The sequence below is a fragment of the Athene noctua genome, chromosome 4 (assembly GCF_965140245.1).
Source record: "Athene noctua chromosome 4, bAthNoc1.hap1.1, whole genome shotgun sequence".
Taxonomy (NCBI): domain Eukaryota; kingdom Metazoa; phylum Chordata; class Aves; order Strigiformes; family Strigidae; genus Athene; species Athene noctua.
In genome coordinates this window covers 26,213,785-26,232,270 of record NC_134040.1, presented here as the reverse complement: position 1 = coordinate 26,232,270, position 18,486 = coordinate 26,213,785, and the positions used below count along the sequence as shown (strand labels likewise).

At 38.4% G+C, this 18,486-nt stretch overlaps 2 protein-coding genes across 6 annotated transcripts in view; one reads left to right on the top strand and one right to left on the bottom strand.

Annotated features, from left to right (window-relative positions):
* The window catches only part of RFC1 (replication factor C subunit 1), a 42,432-nt gene extending 39,230 nt beyond the window's left edge, over positions 1–3,202 (top strand). For both annotated transcript variants that reach the window (XM_074904672.1, XM_074904671.1), the window contains 2 exons: positions 657–848; positions 1,369–3,202. In XM_074904672.1, the coding sequence (XP_074760773.1) occupies positions 657–848; positions 1,369–1,464 (288 nt within the window). In that variant the 3' untranslated portion in view covers positions 1,465–3,202. The remainder of the gene's footprint in view (positions 1–656; positions 849–1,368) is intronic.
* The window catches only part of WDR19 (WD repeat domain 19), a 48,385-nt gene continuing 32,192 nt past the window's right edge, over positions 2,294–18,486 (bottom strand). For all 4 annotated transcript variants that reach the window (XM_074904667.1, XM_074904668.1, XM_074904669.1 and 1 more), the window contains 9 exons: positions 17,689–17,766; positions 12,136–12,232; positions 9,534–9,658; positions 8,809–8,890; positions 8,024–8,174; positions 5,658–5,781; positions 3,929–4,005; positions 3,192–3,312; positions 2,294–2,426 (listed from right to left, as the gene is read on the bottom strand). In XM_074904667.1, the coding sequence (XP_074760768.1) occupies positions 3,201–3,312; positions 3,929–4,005; positions 5,658–5,781; positions 8,024–8,174; positions 8,809–8,890; positions 9,534–9,658; positions 12,136–12,232; positions 17,689–17,766 (846 nt within the window). In that variant the 3' untranslated portion in view covers positions 2,294–2,426; positions 3,192–3,200. The remainder of the gene's footprint in view (positions 2,427–3,191; positions 3,313–3,928; positions 4,006–5,657; positions 5,782–8,023; positions 8,175–8,808; positions 8,891–9,533; positions 9,659–12,135; positions 12,233–17,688; positions 17,767–18,486) is intronic.

Below are 18,486 nucleotides of genomic sequence, written 5' to 3'. Positions count from 1 at the left end.
ATTTTCCTACACGGAAGCTCGGGGCTGCCTTGCCACTGCGCAGAGGAGGAGGGACGCACAACTGTACCCGTAACGCTGTGGGCGCTGAGTGAAGAGGCTGGCTTGCAGCTGGCATCTTTCATGGTCCAGTTACTCAGCTGCTGGCTTAGTGGGGGGACTTTTGTGTGGTATTCCTTTGGGATCTGGCTAGTCCGCATCAGTAGTTGGGACCTCACTGGGTACAAGGTGAGCTTAAGCTCAAGTCCCTGTTACAAACTACGCAGGCATGAAGTCTGAACCTGATCTTCCCCATGCCAGGTCACAGGCTGGGGGAAAGGGAAGAATCTCGTTTGCCGCTGTAGTGCAGCCCGTGTTCGGTGCTGCTGAGGGTGGCTTTGGTGAGAGTGACTTGAATTAGGTGACAGCAGAACAACAGTACTGAAACTATTGGAGGCCTAAGTGAGGACCATCTGAAGATGCACACTGTGGATTATGTGGGACTTGCTTAAAATGAGCTCTTAGGTGCTTTCTGTGTCCTGAGATAGTGTCCTCTTCTATGTATCTTTGGCCATATCTTCCCAAGGAAAGATGATGTGGAATCTCTCACTGAGAGTTGGTTAGCTAACAATCTGCAGTTCCTAAGATGATGCTTATAGTGTTTCCTTCCAACCTATCAGGTCAAAGCAGCTTTTACACGTGCCTACAACAAAGAGGCACATCTGACTCCATATTCACTTAATTCTGTCAAGACATCTAAAAGGCAGTCAGGATCTGCAGCGGCCTTAGAACTGAATGAAGACTTGAATGTGGAAGAGATTCAGTCTGAGGAGGAAGAGCAAGATGCTGTTGAAAGTGATGCAATGATTAAGGTGATTTAATTTCTTCAGTGTTAAACTACCACACTAAACTTTCCTCTCGGTTACCTTTCTGGGGCTTGTAACAGCATCTGAATTTTTAAAAAAAACCCCCATAGCTGATATCATCCCTCACTTTTGAATTTGTTACTAGGTGTAGCTTGAAAAAGTCCATTATTTTAATCTGTTTTCTTCTGCTTGCATGTTGGACCAACACAAGGCATCACTCTAAACTCTTGAATACTGTGTCCAGTTCCAAAACGTAGCAATATTTTAGGTGTTGGTGGGGTGATGCCCTTGGTGAAGAGCAGCCATAGGCCTTTGCTTGGGGTTAGCAAAGACACCAGCAGCAGCCTTTGTACCTATACCCTTAGGGCTGGATATTGTAGAGTGTGTACACCCAGGGCACTTCATACCTGAAAGGGGCGGGGGAGAGAAGAGAGAGGGCTTTTGCTTTTAATACCAAATGCATTTTGACTTGGGCTTCTGGGAGGTTGCAGTTGGGTTTTAAACTGTCTGTATATTCTGTTTGTAGCAAAAAAAGGCGAAGTCTTCCAAGCTGCCAAAAAGAGAGAAAAATGAAGAAACAACAAAAAAAGAAGGGAAAAAGAAAGATAAAACAAGACATTAAACAGAATAAAACCTTGCTCTGGAAGGCAGCTTTACTTATCTAACTTCTGGCTGGAACGAGAAACAGGTCCAGTGCTGGAACTGGGAAAGCAGAACCAGTGTGATGAAAATGCTCCTCTTATAGAGGTGATGTAGCTACTCCACTCTCACACTATGCCATGTCCTACTCAACGTGCTACAGTGTTACAAGCTATTAATATCCTTGTGCAACGAACACCGGGGTGCATGTACTCAATGAAAACGCGATGCTTAGTTACCTGGCACTTATGCTAAGTCTTCCTAGGACTTCACTTTTTTTTTAATAAATCCCCTGACATTGTGGTGAACTCTTGTAAGTAGTACATGATGCAAAAAACCCAACCAAACCCCAAACCAAAATTGCATATTTGTACATTGTAGAAATTAAGCAGTGTATAAAATTACAATAAAATGTTTCACAGGAGTCTTTTTAAAGTTTTGGTTAAGTTCATGGAGTGTTCTGTCTCCCTCCCTCTCTTTTCTTCCAAGGTTCTGGCTTTCCTTCATGTACAGGATGTGGTGCTACTCTTTTCCCACAACTTCCCTTTTGTTCAGTTAGAGACGGAAAAGCAGTGAGGGATTTCATTCCAGAACTTGAGGAGCCTTTGCGTGTATCAGTTGTCTCTTTAATCAAATCCAGAAGGGAGTAACTAAAGAGTAAGAAATGTTAATAGAAAATAGTTGTAAAGTTCAGAACTGATGTCGAGAGAACACCAGGGGGTTTGGTTTGGCTTTAGCACAGATAAAATGCAAATTTTGCTGTTAAGAATTATCAGTTTTTATTACTGTAATAAATCAAAGTACAAAATTTATCAAAAGGTAAATATTTACAGGCTATCACAAAATAGAAGTGACAGGGTGGTTGTTATTACACATCTTTTCCCCACTAGGATTTAGTGTAGTGATGGAGCTTTCCTTGCTGCTTGCCAGACAACACCTGCAGTTCTGAAAATAAACGGAGCTGGTTAGTCATCTCCTGGGATAGAAAGACTGTGATGCAAACCACAAGGTTTTCTCAAACCAGAAAAAAGGTTAACAAAATAAGGTTATTGTGGTAAATATTAATTTATAATACCCCGTGTGCATTACTTTGACCTACAGCTACATTTTCACGTAAGGTGTTCAAATGTCAAGATTAATGAGGAACTTTAATTGATGTTCAGTTACCATTCCTTTAACAAAACCAAAGTCTTGGACTCCAACTGTGTGGTAGAGACAGGGCAGTGGTCTCATTCTTTGAAATGGGAGTATTTCATTCCAATAGTATGTTGCTGTTACTCTGTGATACATTCTTATATTCTGTTAAACATAGAAGCTAAGGTGATGTAACCTGCGCTTTAGATCTGCTCCTTTCAGTTTGCATCTCTGTCTCTTCCTATGCTTAAACTTGTTAGTAGATCTGCACAGGGATTTGCTGATGTTGAGATCTTCAGGCTGTTCTGTGTTACTGAAACACAACTGGTGTTCAGGAACATGTTCCAAGCCTCACAACTGGAATGATTTTGCTCCCAGGTTAGTGGCAGTAGCAAAAGCTACTGGTGGTTGCATGCCAGAGGGCAAACGGGTGTTACAGCTGGGTCTCAGTTACCTGAGGCCCCGATGCACGCTGTAAGTCAGGGGTTGAACACTGCATTTCCATGGCTGGGAGGAATGCCTGATGTCCTCTAGAAGGAGCCGTGTTAAATAAAAAATAAAGGCTCTAGCACATACCTGAATTTATTAGTCCCCATCTTCTGGCTTGAGGTACTGTGTGCAATCATTTATTTTCTTGAGATGAACAATGTCAATCCTTTCAGAACACATTGGACATGTGTTTTCAGCCTGTAACATGCTGTTTTAAAAGAAGGGTGACGGGTCAAATGATAATTTCAGTATCTTTTCAAAGGAACTGCTGGGTGTGAGGCAGAAAGCATCAGAGCAAAGTTCTGACCTGTGTGATGTGACAGATACAGGCCAGGGCAACAGCTACTTCTGTCTAGGCAGAGCAAAGGTTTAACGTTTGCAGTTTCTGCAGCGTCCCAGTTCCTGACATCTGAACAGAGCCATCCCAGCCCATTCTCATACAGGTGACGATGGGGGATGAGAGATTCTTGCTGCCTCAGTCTGTACCTGCCATGTTGTGGTGACTGCTGCTGTGGCTGTGTTGCCCCCCTGCCTCCATGTCGGGCTGCCTTCCTGGAAGGAGCTGAGGACTTACACAACCCCCCATCCACCTTCCTGTTTCTGGTGTTGGAGCCCTGCATCTTGGGCCCAGGTCCTTCCTTATCATAGTTTTTGGTTCCCTTTGAAGTGATGTTCTGTGAATATGTTAGATGAAACTACCAAGTAAGGGGGATTCCTCTTCCATCCCCCAGATGTTAAGTTTTTAGTACCAAATTAAACAGTTTGCTGCTAAAATATGAACAGACATTGTAATCCTGCAACAGAAAAAAAAAATCCCAACTTACGTCTTGAATTCTGAATAGAGGGCAGGAAAGTCACAGTGTGGGCAGACTGTCCAGTCATCTCGTACCATATGCCGACCCTGTGTGCAAAAGCATGAGTAGTTAAAGGGCAGGTGCTGTCCTGGTGAACTGGGCGTTGAGTTTTGTACCGGTCACTATTAGAATGTCTCAGCAACTGAGTTCTAAAGATCTTGAGGAATTGAAAACCCCAAACCCTGATAGTTTGATTACTGTGTAAATCCTGTAACCAGAAAAGGAGCTCTTGCTGAGATGCCGTGCTTTCGTTATAATTTGTATTCCTCTTTAAAAAAAAGAAATCTAAGAATGTATTGAATTACAACTTTTAAAATTCTTTTAGTGATCTGTAGAGCTATGTCTTGAGACATATGTAAATCTACTGCAATTTTTGGTGGTGTATATGATGTTCAAGAAATGCTGCCCAAGCCCTGGAGATGGCACTCAATGCTGTCCAGTTTGTGAGCACAATGACTGCCTGGTACTCGCCTCTTTCCACAGAAATTTTTTCTCCTTTTTTGGTAGGGTTTAATAATTTGCTTTTGATAGAAAAATTATGTACTTTTTTAATACTATAAAAATGCAATAGCACCTTGAACTATATTGAGAGATTTATGCTCTAATAGGATATGCAACAGTAGACTCTTCTGACGCTGATTCTTGTATTTGAAAATGCTGCATTCCTAATTATGATACAAATACTCGTGATGAAAATGAACTATAACCAAGACAGAGCCAAAATAAATAATGTGAAACATACATGGATATGTACTTTGTTTGGCTCATAAAGCTATATTTAAAAGCCTTTTGTTTTTTTCCTTAAGATAATACTTCTGAAATATACCAGTCATCTTACTCTGTAAAACAATACAGTAAAAAAATAATCACTATTAATATTTTTTTGGTAAGGCTTAATTCTTTAGTTTTAATAAAGTATGTTAATTCTAACATTTGATTCCTGTTCAAGTAAATTTTGATTTTTTTGCAATTCCAGTGTGACAAATATCTTGAACCTAGTAAAAGTAGAGTGTTAGTTACACACTAGCTAACTTCAGTATAAAGATTTTGTACTGGTGCTGGTAACAGTGGGATGCGTGGCTTTTCCACAGGGAAATGTAGCCCCCATCCATACCTTTTCAGTACACTTTAAAGTACACTGAAACAAAAATATTAGAACTTCTCAATTCTGTATGGATCACTAATACAAGAAACACTGATGTCACTGGCTGACCCATTATTTAACTTGGAATTGCCTAAAAGTTCTGTTGCATTCTGGGCCATTTCCAGAAGTTTTTTGAAGGTTTTTTTTTTTTCCCTAAGCAAAGGGCCAGTTGGGAAGGTGCCAGCAGCACAGCCCTGTCTGTGTTCTCCCAGGGGCACCAACTGGCCTGATGGCGCATGTGCTGGGCGTTCAGGGGAGCCCTGGTGCACAAGCTGAAGGCTTCCAGAACCACTTTGTGATTTTACTCTTGCCTTTAAGTGCCTGCAACTTGTAGGTGGCTTACTAAGGATGCTCTAGGGTAGTTAAAGACAACAAGAATTTCTTTTACTTACGGGTAAGAACTTAGAAAAAAAACAAAACCCAACAAACCGACCCACAAAAACACCTAGCTTGAATCTACTAGCAAACCAAGGATGTTCAGATGAAATTGTTTTTAGCAGGAATGAAAAGCTCTGTGTTTGTTCTGACACTGCAGAAAACACAGCACATACTTACAGTTGCAATACAGTAGGGGAGATTGTTTTTGCAGCCGGGACACAGAAGTTCGCTCTCTGGGAGCTGGAATGCACAGTGTGGACAGGCTGTTGCTGGCTCTTCTGTCTCTGTTGTGTCTGGACGTCTAGAAGCAAGATATAAATGTGAATAAGAACCTCAAGTGCTTTGAACTTGAACAAAGATGTTTTACAATGCCTTTGATACTTAGCAAGTGTTCTTCCTTTGCATTATTTGCATAGCTTCCGAGTGAATTTTATATTCCACCAGATAATTCCTCATAACTACAACCCAAGCTTCATCACAATTATGCATCCCAGAAATAGATCATTTTCCATCCGGTTTGAAACAGTGCAACATATTTAAAACTGTAACAGATCATAGTACTTTGAAAGCTTTCAAAACTCATGGTCTGTATGTCTAGGAGATAAAGCAATGGTTTATTTCAGTGTTTTTCTGGGATGGGGTTGACCACAAAAAATTGAAGTAACAAGAACTAAACCCAGCGGCCTGGTGGGACAATACAGCTTGTAACTCTGCCCTACGCAGGCCTGTGTTCATCCACGTGTCTGTCAGAATGATGGGCCTGATCCAGGCACCACAGCACTAAGGTTAAGGGCAGTGGGGGGAGACCTTTTTTCAGATTTCTTATCTGACCACATTTTAGTCTTCTATGGAACACTTAAAGATGAAGAGCTTAGAGTCACTTTTAGTCTATTTTCCAATGAAGAGGATACATCCTTTCTAATGTTTACCCTAGTAACTGTGGAGAGAATTAGATGGCTTCCCTAGTTATCTTGACTCTGTAGAACGCACAATTTCTCTTTCTTAGCCTGGGCATGTACGTCCCCCTCTCAATGGCCAGTTCCTTTGGGTCTGCATATGAAAGCTGAGGTTGGATAAATGTGATAGATTAAGAACGAGTCAACATGGCTTTTAGCATTGATGCCATATTTTAGAAACTTACTGTAATGTTCTAGAAATACTACCCAGGTAATTTGGAAGAACTTTGCACGAATTAAAAAAAAAATGGTTAAATACTAAACTGAATAGGATCAACAGTTCTCACAGTATGCATCTGTGGTAACTACTGCTGTTCTACATGCTCATAAAATGTAAGTGAAAATAATAGACTGATACAGGCCCGAGCCAGTTTCAAAGAATTCCAGAACAACTCTGTGACAAGAAAATACAAGGGTGGGCGAGAAGCGAAAGCAAGGCCTCTTGGAAAAAAGTTTCCATATATAAGATGATGGACTCTGAACTGCTGTGGCTTATGAGCAGGATCTTGCAATTACCATATATGTTATGAAAACATCAGCTTTCTTTAAAAACAGTCAAAGCAAATCAAGTAGGGTGGAACACAGAGTCATTCTGCTACTACATAAACCCATGGGTTGCCCACATCTTAATTCTAGTGTGTAGTTTTGGTCCTGCCTCCTGCAAAAAGGTTGTAAAAGGGTTTCAGAGAAAGGCCCTAAAGAGCAGTATCCATAAAGAATAGCTATGTAAGCTGAGACTCTTCAGGTCCTGAAAAGATATGACTGATAGAGGGGAAATGGGAAAAAAACAGAGGTCTATAAAATCGTAAGTGATGCAGAAAAGGCAAGATCTCTCCCATGATGAAAACTATGAGGCATCACATTAAACTAGCTAGGGGCCAGTCTTGATGCAATGGAACGTTTTGTCACAGGAGTCATCTGTTGCTAAAAACATACATGGCTTCAAGCAAAAATACTGGATGACCTCATGGAGCACTTAGAGACTTAAGAAGTACCTAAACCACCCATATGGGCTCAAGAAGTCCCTGAGCCTCAGAATGGTTAGAGGCTAGAAGAATAAATAAGAAAAGCATTACATATGCTTGCCCTTACACACTCACCTATGTTTCCTCCTCTGGTAGAAAACATTGACTAGGATCTATCAAAACAGAACTTCAGCTAAGGAAGAAAATGTTAAGAATTCATCTATTTGTACTGCCATTCTTTTTTATCTTAGTCATTTACTCCATAGCCGAAGTCACAGCAGAGCACACTGCTGATGCTGTAGTAGCCAACAATTTACATGTGCATTCCTAATGAGAGAACAGCTAAAGCTGTATGGCTGTGCTTACGTCTCTATGGACAAGATGGGAAATTTTACTGCTGTTGAGGAAGCATTTCACATGCATATTGCATTTAAGTTTTATCACATCTATGGGAACAGAAGAGCCTTTAATTTTGAGGGAATGGGCGGAAATCATTTGCCTTCCAGATCTGAGACAATGAAATACAATGAAAACAAGATAAAGCCCATAGGCTTTATGAGCAAAAATAACATTAAAGCTTTGACATTGTTTACATTTGACAGTAAAGATTAACACTGCTTACCTGACCATTGCTTCAATTTTCTTTTTGTATTTAAGATCTATTTTATTACGATACTCAGGTCTCATCAACATAGCAGCAAAATTGAAGGCTGAATTCTTCAATCCTGCTCTGTGACACTCAATAACAGTTGAAGTCAAAAGCGGCACAATGTCTGTAAGAGAATGAAAGAATGATGTCAAATATTTATTTACCAATATTAATGTTGAAAGCCTTAGAACTAATATGGCTAAAAAGGTACTGATGAAAAATGACAGTATTTTTCTTCTTTCTCAGGGTACACAGGCGCACAATTTGTGCAATTCCTGTAACCATACACAAGATATATACATGGTTTCACCTCTCGCTGCCTTGCATTCCTGAAGCTCAGCATAGCAGCAGGAACATTTTGATTATAACCATTTCTCCCAAATCTCGTCCACACTGTGTAAAGTCTACATTTTAGATTACATTTTTCATGTACTCTAATAGTATTTTCAAAAGAAGATCGACTAAAATTTTGTGATAAAGTCACAGGATCGATCAGTTCCTTATATATGATCCTGACTGTTTGTGTGTGGTTCAGGCAGCTCAATGCTGCAGTTGTGGTGGCGAGGACAGATAGAACTGGTGCTGAGGAACCCATCCTGGAAGCCCTATGTATCAAAGAGCTATCCCACGGGGGATGGCAGAGCATACTGTGTATTTACACATTGTCATGTGCCCTGCAGGATCACGGGAAGAGAATGTGCCTCCTAATGCAATAATGAATGAATTGTCCTGTAGAGCACAGTGCTGTCAGCACTTACGTGATGGGAACTTGCTGATGTTGTTGGCTATACGTATAAGCATACGTGCTCCCTTCATGTGATCACCACGTCTCACATGAGTCTGGAATACAACAAACATACTGAATTAACTGCAGCCTTCAGAGAGTAATTCCTGTAGCCTGCTTTTGGTGTTCATCTTTCTGGGAGCTGCACACTCACAGGTCTTTCACAAAACTGAGCAGAGGCGTACCACGCGTTAGAGAAAGGACCAGAGACTTTACAGCTGCTCTTTGCCACAACAGTCTCTCTGGCCTTGAGCCTGCTATTCGCCTGCTCCCGCTTCACTGCTGGTAGAGAGGGAGGCCAGAAGCTGGCTGTAGGCTGAATGGATATCCTGATGGGCCATGCATTAACTACCAGAAATCATTTGAGCCCCCCTGCTGAATTTCATTTACAGAAAAGCGGTGATCTGCTTATGAGTAATAATTAATACTAGCAGCATGACATATTTGTAAGTATGAATGCAAAGGAAATACAGGAAGCCAGATGTAGGTTTTTAATGATTTGGTATTTAAAAAATAATATGCTAGTCAAAGAGGCAGAAACAACCAAAATGTATGGATTGGCCTTGCTAGCATGTGCTTGGACTCTCTGATACAACTTATATGACAAAGTAATTTATGTATACAGAGCATCCACACGTACAGTTCAATAAATCAGAGACTGTGCAATTCATGCTTAAATTCAGTTTCTGAATTCATTACCTTCACTAAAACATAGCTGTGTAGAATCATAAGGTTTGTAGCCATCTCAGAAGGAATTTTAATCTTCTGGCTCTTTAACTCTGAATACATACTGAAAAGAACATCATGTGCATTTCGGTAGTTTCCTTAAAAACAAACAACACTAAATTTAATTTTTCACAGCAATTTATTTCCTGACATATTTGGAAGCTGAGTATGAAATTATGTTGATTCTTAGAGCAAAACCTTTGCATGAAAATTTCTTTGGACAGTCACAAGCAGTTTCTTGTCACAGTAGCCTGAACAGTATCAACCAGGGAGTTAAATAAGAAAAAAAATTACACTTTGAGAAGTCATCTAAACAGCAGCAAAATATGTATGTGGATGACAATTTCATACAATGAAACTTTACAAATGGAAGATACTTTATCTGATATATTGCTTCCACAATAAAGATGAGAAAAGGTATTTTTAGAGCATTTAGAGATGTTACCTCTTTTTGTTCTTCAATGTCAGATATTCAAAAGCTGTTGTTTAAATGTTAATTTAACATACTTTTATCATTTGCTTTGCCTCTGCAACCAAACAAATCCAAAACCTTTCAGAGAGATAATTAAAATTTGAATGTTAATTCACTGGATTATACTGCTTCAAGGTTACTATCAAGGATTCTCCAGAAACCGCAGGATTTCATTAAATTATCAATGTAGCTCAAAACCACCACCACTTAGTATGGTCAGTCTACTCTTAGCTAGTTGTTTGTTCTTTCTTTGGGTTTTTCTGTTGTTTGGTTTTTGGTTTTTTCTTCATTATTAGAATGTAAGGAAGTCATACTCTTTGCAGCTGCAGGCATTTAAAGGAAATTTCAGATTCAGTTACTTCAGCAAACTTTTTCCCTCTATCTCTCTCTCCTTCTCAATCAGCAAACACCTTTACTCTATAGAGCAATGTGTTGTGTGTTGTTACACACTACCATTGAATCAACCAGTGGAATTTGTGTGAGGCAGCTAAATATCACTCCAGAATTAGTTGCTGGAAAACATTACTTTTTTCATGTTGTGTTACTGACTCAGTATAATAGTATCTGTCTTAAAATCACGTGATTACATAAAAAAAACCTTAAAGGAAAATTGCACATAAAATGGCATACTCAAAATAAAATACCAAACAGTTTGACTTTTAAGAATAAACTATATTGGTGTAAACTTCAGAATCAAACTCACTGAAATCTCCTGAAGGAAGAGGGGGGCAATCTAAAACTGTGCCTCTGTGGAGGAAAGTTACTGCAAGATTTGTGATTTTAGTGAAAAAAATACTGTGCTTATTATTACACTGTTGCGGAACACATCTATACCATTAGAGAATATGAAATACAGTATGGGAGTTTTAAGCTTCAGAGAAGATAGTAAATAATGAAACCCTTGAGCCTTTTACATTCCCTGCTTATGTAATTAGTGGAAACACAAGGCTCAGTGCCAGCTCCTGCACTTGGGTCCCAACAACCCCATGCAATGCTACAGGCTTGGGGAAGAGTGGCTGGAGAGCTGCCCGGTGGAAAAGGACCTTACTGCTCTCTACAGCTACTGACAGGAGGTTGTAGTGAGGTGGGTGCCGGTCTCTTCTCCCAAGTAACAAGAGACAGGACAAGACGAAATGGCCTTAAGTTGCACCAGGGGAGGTTTCAATTGGATATTTGGAAAAACTTCTTCACCAAAAGGGTTGTCAAGCATTGGAAGGAACAGGCTGCCCAGAGAAGTGGTTGAGTCACCATCACTAGAGGTGTTCAGAAGACGTGTAGATGTGGCACTTGGGGACATGGTTTAGTGGTGGACTTGGCACTGTTAGGTTTACAGCTGGACTTGATCCTAAAGGTCTTTTCCAACCTAAATGGTTCTATGATTCTATGATTGTTCACTGCTGTGATGAATTGGAAGATCATGCTGGCCAAGGGTTTAAGAGATTTTCCACTCCTTAGCCTAATGCTGAGGAACTATCCATAAAAGTTACTTTGCCTGAGACTGCTATTCTTCCTTTATAGATATTTTTCTTAACTTACTTGAAATGAAAAGCAAGTGGTGTTATGGTAGGGCTGTTGCCATGGCTACAGAGGAGCGCTAATAATGGAGGCAACAGCTATTTTGCTTCTAGCCCTATCCCTTCTTACTCCTTTTTTCTAACTTCAGCTACCTATTACAGGTGAAAACAAGGCTTAAGTAAACAGGTATCTGACTCCTCAACAGAAATTACCTCCTGTGCACATCTCCAACTGAAAAAAAATCATGTGCAGACTAAAGGATCAGTATCCAAGTCAGAAACCACACGTAGAAACAGTAATTTTAAGATCTGTGATATACACAAGTTGCAGATAATCTTAGTATATTTACTTGAATGTAATAAGGAATGCCGATATTTCCCACAATTTTCTTTTTTCCAATATTTAATACACACGTATGAGTCCCAACCCTTTCACAAAGGCTACTTCAAATTAAAAATTAAACCCAAATATAATTAAAAGAACCAATACATGTCTTTTATAAGTACAATCCTATATAAATAATGGTACCATAAGTACTGCAAGGATGTAGTGTCAAAGATGCTGTCATATTAGAGAAAACAGACTTACCTGAACACTGCTCCTCCCTGGCAATTATTATAGCAGTTCTGGCAGCTTCTCTATATTGCTTTAGTGCCATGTATAAGCGGAATAGGTACCTGGCATCCTTAATTGAATCATACAAAAGCAATTAATACTAACTGAAGACATACTCCTGTATTCTCTTTCTTTACTTGTCTATCCCACCACCACAATCTTCAAACTAAAGCAGACAAGCTGGCTTGTTTTGTGAAAATCTCTTTGTATCAACACGCTTTAGCTATCCTACATTCCCCTGTAAGCTTTGGCCATTAGGACAGTCAGATAAACACCCACGTTGAGGACCCTGACCAAGTTGTGGCAGTTAGTTGCCAAGCCCTGTCAATATTGATGCAGAAAGCTGCAGACCGTTAGGCACATAGAGAGTTGTACAGGTGGAAACCCAATGCCTTCAGATGTGTGGGCATTTATGGTATCAGAAAAGAACCAAAGGACTCCCTTCAGAAATGGAAATCTTGCTAGAAATGTTTAAAATGTGTTATGGATCGAGACATACTGTGCTACGTAATGTGTTATGGATCGAGACAAAGAAACATTGCTTAGTGTGGACAAGGATGACAAAATCTGGCCATTAAAGAGTATATTGTTTTGGGACCAGATGGCAGACAACCAAGACAGCTAAAAAACCTTAAAATTAAGGAAACAATCAGCTAACAAAATGCATAAAATTTGTAATTTGCTATATTATGTACATTTTATATATTACATGAATCAAGAATGGAAAATGTTAGTTTAAAAACCCAGTGAAAGTAAAACCCCAAGAACTGGCAGTTGAGCAGGAAAATTAGTGAAATTAGTGAAAAACCCAAAACTTCAAAAAACCAAGATGGCAATACTGAAGAAAACAAACATGAGGTCTATTTTTATAAGGTGTGCTCAATTTTCTAGGAGACTACTAAAAAAAAATTCTACAAAAGGGAATTGGTCTTTCCTATGGATTTTGAAAAAAATCCTTAGAAGAGGTCATTCCTAAGAATACAGCTAAAATGTAAAATAAAATTACCTTGCTTATGATGAAAAGGAACTATTAAGTGAAAACAAACAACTAGGCTAGGGCCACTATTTTATATCTTTAGCAGTGATTTCTAAAATGGGATCAGTAAAAAGTAAGGTCCGTACATGACAATCTTTTAACTAGTAAATCAAGATTAAATTAAGCTCAAATATCCTATATAATGGTATGGTTCCAATTTAAATATACAGATCAGGAAAAAAAAAAAAGACTGGTAACTTTATAGATAGCTTAGCAAAAAACCCAAACGAACTAATTCTGCAATACTAGTAGTAAACCCAAACATTTATAATGTGATTCTATGCTAAAATGGTATAAAAACTTCTTTAAAAAGAATTGTATCAATCAATGTCATGCCATTCTCTGGAATACTGTGTGGGTTTTGCATGTAAGTCTCAAACAGCAAAAAAGCAGAAATTCAAAGGAACAGAAACATGAAAGATATAAAGACATTTCCTTATGAAGATGAATGCAAAGATTAGCTCCCTACTTTGAGAGACAAGGAAAAAATGAAAAAAATCACAGAAATAGAAGCAAGAGAAAGGCTGACATACAGAAAGAAAAAAGGCAAGTCAAATTCTTCTTTTTAACTCATAGTATAAGGAAAAACATTAAGTGACCCAAACTAATTACTTTTAAACTAATGATGGAGCAGAATTTTAAGTAACACATGATCAAAAGGTTGAACATCATTAAGAACCATAACAACAATAATGAAATAGTTATCTGGATAATAAAGTAGCCACAACTACTTATATTAGTAGATATTATTTATTCACTGTAAACTGCCTTAAAAAGGAAAATTTCTATTTCCTGAGTGGGAAAAAATGAAAATTATTATGAGTGGTAGGGTAGGATATCATTCTTCCCAACTTCTGACACCTCCTAATGACCACAGCTGGCTGTTCTACTGACAATAGAAGGCGGCTGCACTTCTTCCCAATCGAGGCTGCTTCTCCCTTTGCTCCAGCAGCAGGAGAACGATCCTGTCCCAGCATGGACCAGTGGTTTTATATGATATTTGCCATGTCCCTAATTATTTTACTTAAATAATCTATGTAGATGACTTAAATGCCTTCTACTTTTATATTTTTTCTGTATATGGCTGCCACGTAAGAAAAATTTGTCTCATGTTTTACTTTCATATTCTTACCTTTAAAGTCAGCCATTTAAAAAGCAAAAAATGCAGGAAGGAGTTTTTAATTGACAACACATTTCCTAAAGTCTTTGGAAAAATTCATTATTGCAATCTAACTGATCTTAATATTAGATACCCATGATTTTAATTTAGTTTTCCTTTTTAAAACACAGGTACTTAGAAAATATGCACACAGAAAACAGCAGAACCTTGCTAGTTAATGCTCTCAAAAATTACAGAAGAACACATAGCAAATTAAGAATCTTTACATGTTAAAGATAACCAATACAATAGTTGACATAATAACACATTTAAGAAGTAGTTTATAATCAGTCAGACAACAGTGAAGCAAAATTTTGGTAAGCATAGTAAGTTTGATAATATGGTACTTGAATAAAATGCCACATAACTGTTGGCCAGGAAAGATTTAAAGCAATCAGGCTGTTGTGAGCAATGATCTGCTTTGAAGATCAGTGCTTGAAAGGATTAGCAAGTTTCTGCTGCATGGCTGCCTCAAGTTCACTCTTACTTTCAGCTTTACAAAAATACTACCACATAAAAGCTGCTATTCTCTAAAAATAATCCCATTTGCTTGCTAATTTCAAAACCACTGTCTCCATAGCATAATAAGGATAAAGATGAATTGCTGTTAAAGTACATTTTAAAAACAAATATATATGATTTGATAAAGCAAAATTTTGTTACTCACTGAGAGAGACTATGGCAGATTGGATTAAAGCATTCAGAAGAACAAGAAAGAGCTTTTAAACAAGGAAAAGAAAGCTCTACATTGAAGTTCAAAACAATATTAAATACGGCAATTACGGCATTCCTGAGTGTTTGCTAAAATCTTTAGCATCTCTTCACTACAGACATCACACTGGAGCTCACTTCCCTTATCCAGTCCTATGCATGTCTTTCAACCAGATAGCTAGGCTGTTCTCACAAAAATCTGCTGCTAAGATTTTTCTAGCATCTTAGAAAATAGACTGGATGCTACAGTTTCTGTCCACCCAGCTTTCAGCATAAACATGACATTATTGATGCTGCACAGATTTTTAATGCCTCCAATTTTATTCTTTTTTAGTCTCTTGCAGTTGAATTTCATTTGTTTCAGTACATTTTGCTTCTCTCATAATTTTATCAATGTTCACATTTCAAATTACAGGTAAATAATAAGAGTTAAAAAATAAAGCGATAGAGTGTTTGTTTGTTTGGTTTTGATTTTATAAAAGCAAAGATTGGCTTGGCCATCAACTGTCTAGTGTCTCTAAAAGTCTAAAACACCAAACCCCTTAATCTCTAGGCACCATACAAAGAGGAAAGAGACAGAATTTCTAATCTCCCAACAGAAGCATAAACCAAAGCTGTAATATTAGGGGTGAAATAAACCTACTGTACCCAAATCATATAATTTCTATCATTACCAAACCTTACTCCTCTCACTAAGACAGAACTTATTTTTCCATACATATCATTTTGTACCTGACAGTGTATACTGTGAGTTTGTATGAGATCTTAAATTCCTTGAGAAAGGGATGAATTGCAGACTCCCATGTCTGCACCCGAGGTCTGGCTTTCACAGTAGAAAAACAAGGGTGCAGCACCACTTAGCTCATGTTCCAGCTCTCCTGTAACAGGCAGTAAATCTTGAAGTGGCTAAGCCACTTAGTCCCATGAACTCAAGCCCAAATATGACTGACGGTACCATAAGCAATATGGACATCAAAGCCAAAAAACGTCTGTGATAGTTGTTTGTCCATAGCTTGAACTCAGAGAAACCAGACAGCCCATCAGCAGTCATTCTGCTAAAGAGCTGTTTTTCATCTTAATCTCAAATGCTGCTGTTCTGATGTCTAACATCATATTTACAGTGGACATTTTTAACCTGTCTTGGAAAAAAAAAAAATCATACCAATGGAATATGGTTGAAATCTACTTCTTATACTGTACATATAGCACAGTTTAATCTATGTTCTGTTTAGTTTGTGAACTATCCTCCTCTTTTATTGCCAAATTTATGGCACTGCCAAACTTGTGGCATTGGCAACTAATACACAAAAATCTGTCAGCAAGTATCTTCCAACTCCCAAATCCATATATACAAGAGACAAAAAGACGAAATATTCTGCCAGCCTGACAAAAGTCTTTTATTGCACCCAGTGAATGGTTTGCTTTTAACAAAGGAGCAGGGAGAAGGACGCCCGGAAGAAAGGGTTATGGTCCTTTCTAAATTTTATTAATTGATCACATGACATTAAAAGAAGCCTCATAGCATAAAGCATCTCCTAAGTAGTATAAAAGAAAAAATGTAAGGTTCTAAGGATCCAAAGAAGATTTTCTATGACAATGATGAGTGAAAACATAAAAATCAGTGTCCACAGTATTTTATTCTCCTCCTGTTAATCAAACTTCTGCATTAGGACTTCTGCATTTCTGTCACCAAAAATCATCAAATGTGCTTCCTGTTTTTTAAAATTTTCTATCATAAATTAAATACATAAATTTATTCTTCAACACTGAACAGAAACTCTGTGTTTTAGTTCACAGACTTACAGCCTATAGCCACAGATGAAACTGACTCTATGAATAGTCAATTCAAACTTAAAATTAAATACTTCTACATAGTAAGAAATGCAAAAAGAAAGATTTTTTTAAAAAATAAGGTTTAACTGTCATATGGACATCCAAGGAAGCCATTACATTTTCAAGTGATCTCAGTGGCAAAATTTTGAATTGCTTAGGGCTGAACTCGTTTTGAAAACATGGTCATAGTCACTTCAGAAATCAAGGGGAGTCACTTCAAAATTACCAGGGAGCTGGTAATTTTGAAAACCTGTCCACAACTTTTTATGTCTTGTGTTGATGTATGAATACAGGAACTAATGTAGCCCAATCATCTTTAGGTTTTTGTCTTTCATCTCCTATTTACTACCTTACTTTCTTCCACTGCAACCATTAGATCAGCTTTCCACACTGCAAGACCAGATCAGTGCTGTAACTAGTCTTGAGACACACAGAGGCTGACTGTCCATCTGGGAAAGGCAGCAGCCAGCCAGCTAACTGGCATGAACGAACAGCTAAGTTTTGTCTCTTTCCCTCAGTATGTGTGTTAATTTGAATCTCCTCTGTCCAACTGTCTGCTTTCATAAAGCTGAGAGAAAGATGATTACACCCAAGACAGTTTTCTTTGTTGTCTTTCTGAAACTGAAGTTACTGGGTGAATGACTCACAGAGTGATTATGCAAGTCTTGCTCCTTAATGAAACCAAGCAACAAACAATCTGTGTCTACCAAACTTCCAGGACAAAATAAACTCAGAAAATCTTGTAGCACAGCAATGTAACATGACAGCAGTGATAAAAATACAATACCTTGGGCATGCCATCACTCTCTCCCATAAGATAGTCTATTAGCTGATTTGTTAAGGCTTCATCTTTTGCCCGTCCCACCTATTAAAGACGGAAGAAATTATGATATGAAAGAGAAAGGAAAAATACTTACTCATAAGGAAGCTTTCTATAAAAACACTGAAACTAGATAGATTTAAAACATGATTTTTTTAAATTCTGTGTGTTCAAACCAGATGATTACTTGGTTCATCAGCTTTGACATGCAGTAGCATTTATTTTCTAATGAGTAGATTTATTTTCTAATGTGTTATGTCAGGGGTTTATAACTAAACAGTTCTCTACCACCATGAACCATTCCTCTGCTTCAGTGTTGGGAAGGCATCTGAATCTAGCGACCACGAGCTGAAGCCTGCTGCCACAAAACTATGCCTATCAACCCAGCAGAGTTTGTGTCTCAGAGGAATATTCAGTGCTGGTCACTAGAATAGAGCCAGCACTATCTGGCCAGTTGAAGAGACGGTCTCAAAAATATGGCTGAGATTCCACAAGGATACATATGGTACAACTGCAGTAACAGGTCTTTGGGCTGTTTCATAGCCTTCAGTTTATTCATTTGGGCTGAAACATCTGGATCCAGAGGAAAGCATTAGACAACTCAAACTTCAGTCTCACAAGCCTTGCCAACAGCTCCCTGAGATGGAAGGCCTCAAGAGCGGCTGTGTTAGCTCTAAGCAGAGCCAGCTCTACTATTTAAAAGTCTGAAAAAATTCTAGTGATACCTAACAAGATTTTCAAAGCTGTGGGTTCTTCAAAGGAACA